The following is a 14,089-nucleotide window of genomic DNA, read 5'->3' on the forward strand; positions in this document are numbered from 1 at the left end:
TTAGGAGATGAAAACTCTTGAGAGATCTGAGAGGTGAAGTACAAATAGAAGAGAAGAATGTTCCTATTGTAAAGATTAAGTAAGAAATATGCATAGTAAATGCAAATGCTGTAGAAGTTAGGGTCTTCAAGCCAAGTTAAGGCAATAACAATAGTAATAATAAAATATAGCATTGCCATAAAGTGCTGTTAAGAATGACTTTTTTCACCTAGAACAGGTCATAAAGCAAGGGCAGACTGGCTTAGCTGACCAAAAACCTGAGAAATTAATGTTAAGATTTGGACCAAGGCCATCTTGAAATGGTCATAAGCAAAACACATCCATTTACCAAGTTTGTGATAACTTAGCTTCACACTAATAATTTAAAAGATGGGCTCTGTCTTGCACCAGGGCTTCTCTGGAAAAGAGCTTATGTCCTATTTTGCAGCTTCTTCCGGCTTAGGAATTTCTTGACAATAGTGGTAATGAAGCATTTGTTTCTTTCCGGTTTAAAAGCTTAAGTAAGAGTTAGCCCTAAAGAGCTACAATCTATTAGAACTTCTGAACATCTTAAAACATACACAGGTATTTCCAAGACTCATTTTCTTATCAAATATTTATATGGCATTATTTTTAATTGCTTATTTTATTTCATATTCATATTTTCAGTAAAAAGGTTTTGAAATTTTTGGATATTTTCTTTTCTGAAACTGATTTCTCGCTATCTTTTTGCTTCCACTTCACATCTGGGTTCAACACTGCTGTCGATTTCCAACATGCAAAGGACTTTTTGTAAAGTTTGATGGGTGGGGTGGAGTAGGGTGGAGACAGAATTTATGGAAATACCTGTCTTTCCTAAGTATAAAAGGGAAGATTTGGTTTGGAAACTACTTCCACCCCTCAGTATGGCTTGGTACTATGCAAGTGCTTTCTCCACAGCAGTGTCACTAAACTGCTTTGAAAATACAAGAAGAGATTCACACTGCACCATATTTCCTCTGTGAGCATTGCCTGGGGGGGACTTTCTTCACTGGTGTCTTCTACCTCTTTAAAGTTTCCATATGTGCCTGATTTGGAAGTTCACATCTGGCTTTCCCTACACCTGTCCTATTCCCCCAAATGTCATCTGAAATTTGGTGATAAGCAGCTTACAGAACTGACATTCTCTTCTTTAGTTGAGTAAGATTTTATCTTTTACAATCCTGTAAAGCAAAGAATGGTTAATAATTTGGAGCCAGTTCAGTGAAAAACTGATGGGTTTCCTTCAGTGTTATTTGGAGTGATATATTCCAATACTGAACAAATCTGGTTAATCTACGAAAGAACTGAGGGCAAGAGGACACAATAACAGTATTTCAGTACAGAAATTTTTTTACAGAGAAGGCAATCAGTGATTCTCTAAACCCACTTTAAAAGGATCAAAACCAAGCTTAATTTGCAGAGAAACAGATTTAGGTAGGATGCTTGCAAAATCTGCCAAAGCTGCCAAACTGATGAGCAACTGAATCAGGGACGTTGTAAAACTTGCCAGGGGATGATCTAGGGCTTTCATGGAAGAGCTCAATAATCTTCTGAGGTCTTGGCAGGCCCTACTTAAATGTTAGTTGTTATGACATGGACTGGAAAACAGCACTTTTGTGTATGTGCACATATATATATGTATACTTTAACACTATATGTGTATGTACGCTAATATACACTGTTGTACTGTATGTACACACTGGTGATAAACTAATGTACACTGATACTTTATTAAAACATATTAATGATATACATTATACACTATTAATAAACATGCACATGTATATAATTATGTCTCACTCCAACTTGTCTCAAAACTTACGCTTTCTGAGTGTTCCTGAGACACAAACAAACTCATTAGAAATGCTGAATATGTTCTCCAGTCTTCCTAGTAGAACGGGCCAGTTTGAATATCCTTACTTAAATTCATTTGTATCCTTCCGCTACATAAATCAGCCAGTCAAGAGACATGGTAGCCCTGAGTACTGGATGCACAATCTGAAAGTGCCAGTTCAGGGAGCTCATGCACGTTCCTCCAGTAAGCAGAGCCTATGAATGGACATATGGCATGTGAGTAGAAGTGCATAACACTGTGTAACACATCTACATGTGTGGAAAGGGTTAAGGAACTCAAATTACAATTATAACTAAAGAATTGATGTTCATGATTGTGGTCTAGCGCAAGAGACCTGTGTGTGTGCTCAGACAGTAGAATTACATTGCTAGTTCTCTGGGTGATATGGCAGCTCCTTGGCTAATCATCTATATTAGGTCCATATTTTAGACTCAGGTTGGGAATGTGAATTATCACAACTGGTCTGAGATAGAATTTTTAGAGGGGAGGGTCACATCTTAAATGACAGATACTTGTCTCTTTAAATAGGGCAAGAGCTCAATCAGTGTTCTGTGAAGTACGAATTCAGACTGATACTGAAACTTTGGTTTCCTCTTTGTTTTAGGAACGGCTAGTACTCTCTGTCTTACCACGTTTTGTAGTCCTGGAAATGATAAATGATATGACCAATGTAGAAGATGAACATTTGCAACACCAATTTCATAAGATCTATATTCATCGTTATGAGAATGTCAGGTAGGTGGAGGAGCCTCTCTTTAATGTTTAAGGTGTTAAATGCTGTTAAATGCCTCTTGTTTGAAAGTTTCCCTATTTTTGCTTTGTTCATTCATAAATTAGGAAATTATTAAAGTGTAACCCTTAATCCCAAAGCAGATAAGCAGTTAAGTGTCCTCTTTTACTCATCTTTGTCATGGCAAGAACCATTTGAATTTAACACTAGGCCTTCTCCATTTGTATATTTTTCCACTTGAATTAATTTGTCAGGATTGCACAGAAAGGGAACCCTGCTTACCCGTGGACACATATTCTGACTTGTGGTTGACCCCACATGCTGAGAAATTAGATGGAGATTTCTAAGAGGCTTTAAAGTTGTAGACTTGTCATGTGGCTCCTCTGTTTAGTAGCCATTTTCATTCATTCTTATTGCCATTTTCCTAAATTTATTTCCCTTTTTCACCCTCCTCTCTAAATTTTATATTTCTTAAAATTAGTTAACAGGAAGGTAGTAGTTATTCTATGAGGACTCAAGGTAATAAGTCCTAATTACACATTTAGAATCATAGAATGGTTAGGGTTGGAAGGGAGATCATCCAGTTACAACCCCCCTGCCATGGACAGGGACATCTCACCCTAGACCATGTCGCCCAAAGCTCTGTCCAACTTGGCCTTGAACACTGCCAGCGATGGAACACTTATCACTTCTTTGGGCAACCTGTTCCAGTGCCTCACCACCCTTAGGGTAAAGAACTTCCTTATATCTAACTTTTCCTGTTTAATTTAAACCCATTACCCCTTATTCTGTTGCTGCAGTCCCTAATGAAGAGTCCCAACATACTTTACACCAGATGATCAGCTTCTATTCCGTGATGTTACAGAATCTCTGAGTTTATTGTGGTTCCGGCCACCAGAATATTTAGCCAGCCCAATACATTTTCCATAAGTTTTTTCCCTAACCACAAGGGCAACTGATCGAGTAACCATCAGTGAAAGAACTGAAAAGTAAGCAGCCTTGGATATGATATGAGATGGTTTGTTAGAAAAGCGTGTACTTCAGCTTTTGATGAAACCCAAATATAACTTTGTCTGGATAACTTCAATGCGCATAATTTGAACTTCTGCAAAAGAGTAAGTTGATTATCTGCTTCTGTGGCCTTGCAGTAGCTCAGACATATCATTTTATTAAATCTGGCGGAAAGTTTCAAGGACCCTTACAAAAGGCTTGAACTGAACTAAATTAAAATGTCTTCCATTACTCTTTTTCATTCTCAGAGTAAGTGTTGCTGTAGAAAAACCAGAATACAGAGAAGATGGCCCTTCTTTTTCAATGGAAAAGAGTTGCAGTTAGGGGTGAAAAGTCAAAACATAATTTATCTTTGAAAGAGCTTTAAAATAAAGATTCTGGTGTGCTTTAGAGTAGAGATGTTGGTTGGTTCCTATGCATGCTGCCAGGGACCAGAACTTTTCAAAACTTGCTTTCACATTATTTTTTTCCCAAACCAATGCTATATGAATCCCTAAAATTAATATCCAGCTAGATTTTTTTGTTGTTTTGATACTGAAAACTGTAGAAATTAGTTGTTTGATATCTTATCTTTAACACTTTAGTATATTATTATTGTTCATTTGTCTTTGGGTAGTTTGGTACTTTATCTTTTAATTTTGTATTTTTCTTACTGGTAAAAAATTTACCCTGTTTGTGAGCCTGTTACGTAACCCTTACATAAACCTTTACCAGCCTGCACATTTGAAAATGAATTGAACTATAATTAGTCTTATTTTATTGTCCACCTGGTCATTACTATATTTAATATTGGTTACATTAATGATTCTTAAACACTGTCAAATCATGATGTTTTTCAACACAAATGAAAGATCCTAGGCTACTCAGACTGTAGCTCCACTTATTGGTTGACTTTGAAGTTCTAACAAGGCTCATTTGGGTTATTTCTAGACAATGCTAGCATGTGCCTTTTTGAACACTACTACTGTTTAGAGGAGACAATACTTCATTTCTTCAGCTACTAAGTACTGAGCTATACATGCATTGGTCTGGATAAAATCTTGAACACCGTAGACTCGATATTCACTTGTGCTCATTGTAGACATAGGTTACAGGCAAAGCTACATGGCTAGAAAATTCACTGGCTGCTGAAATGCAGGTTAAAGCTTTGTTTGTAACTAGTTTGTTGACTAAGACCCCATCTTCAGGCACTGAATTTGATGCACCTAAATTCAAAGTATGATCCACTGGGCTCCCTTTGAAATCAAAGGAAAGAACAAAGACTCATCCAAATAAAGATTTGCAACTTAAATAGAGGGTACTATACTTCTAACTCATGTGCTTCTGCCAAGTCCCTAAAATTAGATACAATAAAGTTGGCCTGAGCCTGGTATATATCAAGACTGTCATGAATCTGTTGTCTTAGGATTTTTGTGTGGCACAGAGATAAGTAAAGCCTGAAAATCACACTAAAAACAGAAACCGCTGAAGTCAAACTCACTGTAAAAACCAGCTATATATAAACCCACCCTCAAAGAATACTGTCAGTTGCTAACAGATAGCTGGGCGCCAAGTCTGTCTGTTTATACAGCTCTCTATGTCAAGGGTGCACTATGCCTCCGTCTTCTCACTGATCAATGGTGGCAACTGTGCTTATTAAGGCTTAACTATATCTTCTTTAATGATTTGAAAAATCCAAAACTTCATAACACATATTTCTGTCAAAACCCTTTCTCACACATGCTAGCATTTATTTAGTCCCTTCTGTATTTATATTCAGCACTCCAGAATCTCCAAGTCTAGAGCAAAGGTAACATGAAATTGAAATGATCCTTTACTTGTAAATTACTGGAAGGTAGCTGAGGACATTCAGTTACCAAATGAAATAGACTGCAATATTAATATACCTTCTTTTTTTTAGCATTCTTTTCGCAGATGTTAAAGGTTTCACCAACCTCTCCACAACTCTGTCAGCCCAGGAGCTGGTCCGAATGCTGAATGAGCTCTTTGCCAGATTTGATCGACTAGCACATGTGAGTTAAACACAGTTTATTTGCAAAAGGATATGAAATCAACTCTGTATTTGGGACCTCTGGGAAATACTTTCTAATCACTTTGAACAGAATTCATCTAGATTTTCCCCACTGGGATTTTATACACCCATTGAGTTTGGAAGTCACTTCCACATTTATTGGAAGTGTTGAGTGTCAGTAGTGAGACAAAGCTCAGTCAGTCATCAGAACTTCATGCTTTTGCAGTGCTCAACCAAGAATTAAAGTAGAATGAAAGCAGATCACGTACAACAGTTTCTAAGGAAGTTTTATGTTTCTGGTCCTTGCTGGCAAATGAAATTTTTTAACACTGTAGCTTTATATTGACTTTTCTTCTGAGAACTGAAGTTTGAAAGACCTATACATTTAAAGGTCAATCAGCCACTGCACTCATTGCAATTTTGCAATTGTTAGTTACCAGCAGGTTTTACAATCTTTAAGTTGGATTCCACCGAGCTAACCAATGAAATAAACACAGTAGAGGAATTAACAACACTAGGCAAATTAATTGCTAATTAATTAGTACTGATTAGAAAAAAACAAAACAACAAAACAAACCACAGATATACATGCACAACGTGCTCAGTTTTGCTAGGCTTGCATTTTCTTTTCTGTTTTATGTTTCTTTGGTCATGGTTTAATTTCTTGTGATGGCCTTTAGGTGCAACATCTAAGCTGGCGAATAAGGCTGTTAGTGTAGGGAATGAAGTGCATTTAATGTAGTTTGCCTTATACTTTATCCAACTAAATGTAGACACCTGCTATGGGTAAATAGTAATTACATTATGAATATAATTGATTATGCTCTTTATTTAATAAAGGGAGCCTAAAATGACTTGCTTTCATGCACACATCTACATCCCTCACTGATTTTTATACACTTCTGTTTCAGGGGCATGGGGTGCACAGATGTCACTAAGACCCTTGGCATCATTTCAGCTTGCAAATTAAAGTCAAAGAAAGCAAGACTTCTGTAATTATTCAAAGCTCTTTTGAGTCAGTTATTTTTATCTCAAATGGCAATGTGTTTCCTCATGTACAGAGTGATGCCATAACCCATTGTCCAGACACTGGCAAATTGGTAAATGCAATCTACAGTATTTGTTTTGCAAACAAAAAAATACAAACTCATCAGCTCTGGTCTACGATAAAAACCAAGCAGGATGAAAGAAGTTACCTCAGTGACGTGGTTTAAACCTAGTCAGGCAACTCGTTCACCCACTTCCCCTCCTTCTTGCCCTCCCCCTGCTCCCGGAGGGATGGAGAGGAGACTTCAGCTACTGCTGAACCCAGGACACTCAGTCTTGTCTTTTAGAAAGCTTATAGGAGTAACGTCTGCTTCTCTATGAAATGACAAGAATAGCAGCCATAACTGAAGAAACATTTTAAACCAAATTAGCTGTATGTCACAGAATTATTTTGGGAAGAATATGTACACAGTATGACTTACTGCCTTGCTTTACATTTCAGTTTTGCCTACCATACTTCGTAGAACAGATTCCTCTTTCATGATCATTAGCCATATTTTCTAATCAATCCAGAAAATCCTCCCTTGCTTGCCACTTAGCCCTGAAGGCACTTCTCTGGTTGGTTTTAATATTTTATAGGAACTGAAAATTTTGTTGCTTTAAACGCCCAAAGATTTCCCCCTTCTCTGTGGTTTGCCATACATCTCCTACGTAAGCCTTCTAGAAATCTTTCTATTGCAGTCCTATGAGTCTATTATGAGTCCTAAATTCTTAAATCTTCAGGGGGAACACTGAATCTGCCCACATAGGAGTACGGATCTCAAATACGTAGGTGGCTATTTTAAAGAAACATTAATATATATGCCAGTTTTTCTAACATAGCCAAGAATTTCTTACCCAGAAATTTGCAGACTTTGAGATTAAAGAACTCTGTCTGAAAAACTTGATCATCAGGACAGACACCTCTCAAGTGAATGTCCCAGTTACTAAATGCAAGACTTTATGCTCATTTTCTTTCCTAGTTTGAATTTGCTTTTCTCTTCATTAATTAGACTTATCCAGTTGTCTAGATCAATCCTCTGAAAGGCAGAAAACATGCTAAGAGTCACTGCAGGAACTGAAGAATTTGGCTACAAAGATTAGGGTGATCTAACCATGACTAATTACAATTTATTTAAAAGAAAGGTTCTTTGACTGTGTTCCTTTTTTATGGCTTCTGAGACTTGGATGTCATGCTACTTGCCTGATGTCCTGATGATAATGATGCCAACCCAGGGAGATTAATTCCCCTTCTTGCACTTTCTAGGAAAACAAGACTCCTCACTCAGAGTTCTGGACTCATACAGAGGGGACAGCTGCCTAAAATGAAAGGGCCTAAACCTTGTACTGAACTTAACGTTCGCCTTTGGAAAATTTTGGAAGTGAGCACTGACTGGGCCATGACCCAAATTTTGAGGACTTGTGATTTACATGGACATGTCAGCCTACACAACTGGCAGTTTATGAAGCTTTTACACCTGGCAAAGTTTCATCTTTTGAAAAAATGCCCAGTCTTTGTCAGAAGGTCACAGGAGATGGAGAAATACTTGTGTGTTTTGGGAGTTTATTCTAGTGCCTTAATACTCTCACTGTTAATTTAGTATAGCTTGTTTCTCATTTTATTTTTTTTTCTGACTTTGAATTACATCCATTTATTTTTGCTATGACCTATTTTTCCTAGAAATAAAAACCATCTTGTAGCCACTGATTTTCTCCGGGACAACATTAGTGTGCTTTGATAAAGACACTTTTCAGGTTTCTTTTTTAGATAAAAAAAAAAGAGACCAAGTTCACTGCAAATGTTATTAGAATGGTTTCACTCTTGCCTGTAAATCCTTGACAAGCCTTTTGGAAAGTGGTCCTTTCAAGACCTCCCTAGAAGGATCTTCTACTAAGGAGGATTACGCTTTTGCATCTAGACTTCTGATCTATCACATAACTGCTTTTGATTCAGCTTAACCAGAATTAGAATCATAGAATCATAGAATCCATCGAGTTGGAAAAGACCTTTAAGATCATCAAGTCCAACCATTGCCTGAGGAGTGCCAAGACCACCACTAAACCATGTCACTGAAGGCCTCATCTGCATGGTTTTTGGACACTTACAGGGACAGTGATTCTACCACTTCCCTGGGAAACCTGTTCCAGTAACTGGAACAGTGAAGACATTTTTCCTAATATCCAGTCTAAACCTCCCCTGGCACAACTCAAGGCCATTTCCTCTTGTCCTTTCATTCATTACTTGGGAGAAAACACCAGCCACCTCCTTGCTCCATCCACCTTTCAGGTAGTTGTAGAGAGGGATAAGGTCCCCCTGAGCCTTCCAGACACTGTTACTCAGAATCTTGGATTTGCTAAGAATTATCAAAGCAAAGAGGTCAGTTGCAGAAATCTTGAGGCAGTTTCTGTAGATTTTAAGGAAAAACCTCATAAATCATTTATTTGCTTATAAATAAAAGTAGTATTTTATAAACACATATAACGGATTATTTGGTCTGCTCTATGATCTATAAATCATACTATTAAGAAGATACTTTCACAGCTTTCTAAATAATGTAATTTATCTTATTGCTTGTTTCTTTTATTTGGCCTTCTTTTTTCTTGTGCGATGCTGAAGTGATGAGAGTTCTGGTGTTTATTTTTCATCTTCAGTGAGTTATGAAGTATTACGGCATGCGTTGATGTATGTAATTAACAACGAAAAAATCCATCCTATCTATACCATTGCCACAGAATACTTTGAATAAAACTTAGAATTCAAATTTCTAATATTTCTTATAAGAAATGTAATTACTACATACAGCTACTTCTCTCTTCTAAACAAACTATGATATTTGTAGAAGTTTTATGGTTATTAAAGAGAAAAGTGACAATTAAAAACCACGAATAACAAGCAGGCATAAAATAGAACTGAAGAAATTATTTCCCTATATTCCCTGAAAAGGGAATATATATATTCCCTGGAAAGTGAAGGCCTAAACAGGAAGGCCTAAACAGGAAGACCTAAACAGGAAGACCTAAACAGAAACTTTATTAATATTTTCCTTATGCAGAAATTTTGAGGAGAGAAGGGAAATAAGATGACATTCAATGAGATATTTAAGCCTATAAAAAGGTCCTGCTTTGATGAAAGAATAATTATATTTGACATTTGTTTTTCCTCTTTCTTCTCTGCAGTGCTCGATGTCAGCCAATATGATTTAAATTGTCATATTTCTAAATCTATCTACACTGTGTGTAGATTCAGTTTCAGATGTTAACAGGGAAGAGTAAAACCCTAAATAGAGGAGCAGACACCTGTAAGCTTTGTTGCAACAGATCTGAGACGTCCCACATAGCTGGGACCTAAAGATAAAATCAGGCAAGTTTAAACACATACATAAGGACAAACACACAGACAGCCTTAGGCTTCATTTTGGACCCATCCTTAATTTGAAGCATTGATGCTGAAACAGTAGTCTTCCTCTGAAATATTAAAATCAGTGGGTTTCATATAAGAATAAAATGACTAGCCTGTAAGACAATTCATCTCTTTACAGTCTCATCAGCTCTCATACAATAAACCAGGATAATAGTTCTTATTCCTCAGAGGACCTGTAGATACCGAATGGAAATTTTACCCTTTGATATAAGCCTTTTTTCTCTTTATGTCATTAGCCTGGTGTGAGCAGGAGAGTTATTTATGTGATATGGATCACAGGTTCTTTTCTTTATTAAAAAACAGATGATTTAATTTTTTTTTTTAATGAAAGTGATCCTTTTTTTTCTGGAACCTCAGTTAAGTTCTCTCTTGGGAGACTGCAGACAGCCGGCCAGAAATTCCTCCAGCAGTGTACTACTCGTGACTAGCATTTCCAAGGATGCAAACCGGCCAAGCTAACAAACTCCACTCTATAACTCTGGTACAATACCTGCACCAGCTGGTATCAAAGAAGGGAGAGGGGACGATGTTAAAGTTTCCTTTGTCTTCTCAATAAAGGCACTTCTGTTGCACTGCTTTACTGTTCCAGGCCACATTTAACCTTGGAGCGGGCAGGGATTATTTCTTTCGTGAAATCACCTTCAAGCATATAATCCATAGGACTCTGGAGACTCTCTAAGACACACTGTCTGTTTAAACATATATGCCAGTAAATAAAGCTGTGGATTTCTTCATGCATATTTGTTTAGGGAACGGTATTAAAAAGCAGAATTAACTGGATTATGAGAGACCTCATGGCAGCCTTCCAGTGTCTGAAGGGGGCCTATAAGGACACTGGGGAGGGACTCTTCATTAGGGACTGTAGTGACAGGACAAGGGGTAATGGGTTAAAACTTAAACAGGAGAAGTTTAGATTGGATATAAGGAGGAAGTTCTTTACTGTGAGGGTGGTGAGGCACTGGAATGGGTTGTCCAGGGAAGTTGTGAATGCTCCATCCCTTGTGGTGCTCAAGGCCAGGTTGGACAGAGCCTTGGGTGACATGGTGTACTGTGAGGTGTCTCTGCCCATGGCAGGGGGGTGGAACTAGATGAACTTAAGTTCCTTTCCAATCTTAACTATTCTATGATTATATGGACATTGCATACATTTATGGTAATGGGAGGGAAAGAATGGTTTTTTTGCAGTGCTTTATTCTAGGGTGTTTTCCCTCCTCACCAGTGTCAAAAATTAATTGTCTGGTACTAGTGAACAATCAACATTAGTAATGTTCTTATTAACGTTATAGTATTTCAGATGCTAAAGAACCCAGTAAATCATCAAAAGACCCGAACAGTCAAATAAAATCCCACTTTTAGAAGTGATATTCTACAGGCATTTTCTGAAAAAGATTAAATAAAACTTCTGTTTTGAGATTTCTTGGTGATCTAGGAACTGACAGTTACCTAAATCCAAATTTAAAAAAATCCCACCCACTTTGTTGACTAAATTGGGATTTGAATGAAATTTAGACTTCACAGGTATATTCTTGAAAATGGTCACCTCACCCTTTATGTATTTGCAATACTAGAAATTCCTAAGGGGCAGAATGTCCATGCAGAATTACTGCTGTTCTTAGAAGGAATAATCATAGAATCATAGAATAGTTTGGGGTGGAAAGGACCTTAAGATGATCTAGTTCCAACCCCCCTGCCATAGGCAGGGACACCTCACACTAAACCATGTCACTGAAACATTAAACCATGTCACCCAATAACAATACAATAATACACCTTGAATCTTTCTATCAGGCATTTCTGTGCCTAAAAACACATCATAATTTATTAATTAACACTAGCTGATGAGGATGGTTTCTTAGCAGACACAACAGCCACAGCTGTTTTAGTTCCGCACTATGGCAAGGGACAGAAGTGTTGATGGAATATATTAGAAAACTTACACAGGAATATGCCTCAGTTTCTTCTGCCCATATTTTCTGTCAGCTTGGAGAAGTCCAAACCACACCACTATAGGCTATAGCCTAAAGGATTCCTTACATAATTTGTTAAGCTATGTAAAAAGAATTTAATATAGGACTATATTTAAGTTTTCCCTGATCCAGGCAGAGGAAGAAAGATTGCCATATTTTCCTTGTATGTGTAAAAAAAATGGAAATAGTCCTTGCAACCATGATCTAAACTGGATCCTCCTTTCTGGCTGCATCACCGGACTCGAGAACTTCCCTCCATCTGGCTCTGTCATGGTCCCAGCTCTGTTTTCCAAAACAACAGAGCTGCAAGAGGAAGAATTTGGATGGAATTCCCTTGCCAGCCCACCCCAAAACTGCCTGCTAATTAAGAACATTGGCCTTTACCCCATTCCTGCTGAGAAAGTCCTTTTACCTAGGTTTTTAGTCTAGGTTAGCTATACCTTTGGCAAATGTTTCAGGAACTGAGCTATTGTACACAAAGGCCAAATCCCTGCCTCCTCCCACTCTGGCCACCTTTTAAAGGGTATTTACATGTATGATCTCTTTGTTCTGCACAGTTCAGTCTCAGTAATTCCTCATCCACAATGTTCTAAAATTTAGCTTGAAATTATAAAAACTGTGACTGTGGGCTTTTCTGTGGGCTGTTTGCAAGCTTATGGGATTCCCTTCAAAAGTAGGTGGAAGTGATTAATTCCCCACAGGGAGAACTGAAAAAGTGGGTAACTTACAGAACACAATTGCTCTTCACTTTTTTTATCTCATCAGAAATTTAGCCCAAGGAAACAAGAAATATTAATGAAGTTTCTGTCTGTGCCTTTCAATAAGTTGGTGTTTCAGTAACTCATTTCTTCAGCTCCACCTTATGCCAATTTGCTTTGCTTCCCTTCCAGTCATTAAGCACGTATTTAATAAGCTTAGGAATAAATCATTCACGCATATGAGGTAATTATGAAAAATCTGCCTATTTTCTTTTGCTTTGTATTAAAGTGATTTGAAAAAAGATTTCTAATCAATTGCCACAGAATTAATCTAGAATTATTATTATTGATAATTGAGTGTTTCAGTCTGCTCAATATCCCTTAGTAAGATTTCTACTGTTTTCAATTGATTTTAGCAGAATCAGCCCCTTAATCTTTCACTTGTAGCAAACGAGAAGCTGCAAATAAGGGAGAAAAAAGCCCATACTTGTGACATGTTGAGAATTTAACTGATAACTTCAGTAAATAGCATTAATGAGCAAGTATGGGGAGGGCTGGGAGGCTGATAGATACTGATGTGAATTCTGCATAATATCTGTTGTCATTTACATGCCCAAGGACAGCTTCTGGAAATTACTTATGGGAAAGAGAAGAGGAATAGAATAAAATAGAGAGAATATCATAATAGCTTCACAACAGTGTAAGGATTTAAAACTGCAGCCTAATATCTGCAGCATCAAAGTTCCTGTATGGCCATTTTCTTATTTAAATAGCTTACTCATATTACAGTTTTTTTATACATGTTTACGTTTTCCACTAACTTTCATTTAATATCAACTTGCAACTCTTAGATACCATTGTAGTGAGGTGGGCTTAGGTAATGAGCTTGCGCTCTAGAGCGTGAGGAAAACCTTGAATGCTATTATTATCATTTTATACCACTGAAAAGTGGATAAGCCCTTGCAAAACAGTCTCCCATTTATAACTACTGCATGGCTACTCACATTAGACATGAATGTAACCTTAATGACTAATACAATAAGCCTGACAAAGCATCTAGTCTAAACTGCAAATGTGATTAAACTACAGAGTTATCAAAAGGGATCTCAGGAGACCATGCGGTCTCCCTCTGCCAAAGGCAGATACCATTAGCCCTCTGTCCTTCCTGGCAGTTGCTGAATTATCTTTTTCTAGCTGAAACATTTCTAGTGATAACAAATCCACAGTTTACTTTTTGAATATGTGTGATGGGAATAATAAAGGAAGAATAAAAAGGGTAAGGGCAATATATTCAGACTATAATACAGTTCAGGTTCAACAGTCATAATGATTTGACTAACAGGAAAAACAAGCAAGACAAGGAGTCATTT

The 14,089-nt window shown here is 37.3% G+C and overlaps 1 protein-coding gene across 2 annotated transcripts in view; it reads left to right on the forward strand.

The window, feature by feature from the left end:
* The window catches only part of ADCY8 (adenylate cyclase 8), a 119,796-nt gene that overhangs the window by 46,346 nt on the left and 59,361 nt on the right, over nucleotides 1-14,089 (forward strand). For both annotated transcript variants that reach the window (XM_057429791.1, XM_057429790.1), the window contains exons 3-4: nucleotides 2,460-2,590; nucleotides 5,497-5,608. In XM_057429791.1, the coding sequence (XP_057285774.1) occupies nucleotides 2,460-2,590; nucleotides 5,497-5,608 (243 nt within the window). The remainder of the gene's footprint in view (nucleotides 1-2,459; nucleotides 2,591-5,496; nucleotides 5,609-14,089) is intronic.

This window comes from Pezoporus wallicus, unplaced genomic scaffold (assembly GCF_028554395.1).
Source record: "Pezoporus wallicus isolate ANWC-B61680 ecotype Strahan unplaced genomic scaffold, APGP_CSIRO_Pwel_v1 contig_7545, whole genome shotgun sequence".
Classification (NCBI taxonomy): domain Eukaryota; kingdom Metazoa; phylum Chordata; class Aves; order Psittaciformes; family Psittacidae; genus Pezoporus; species Pezoporus wallicus.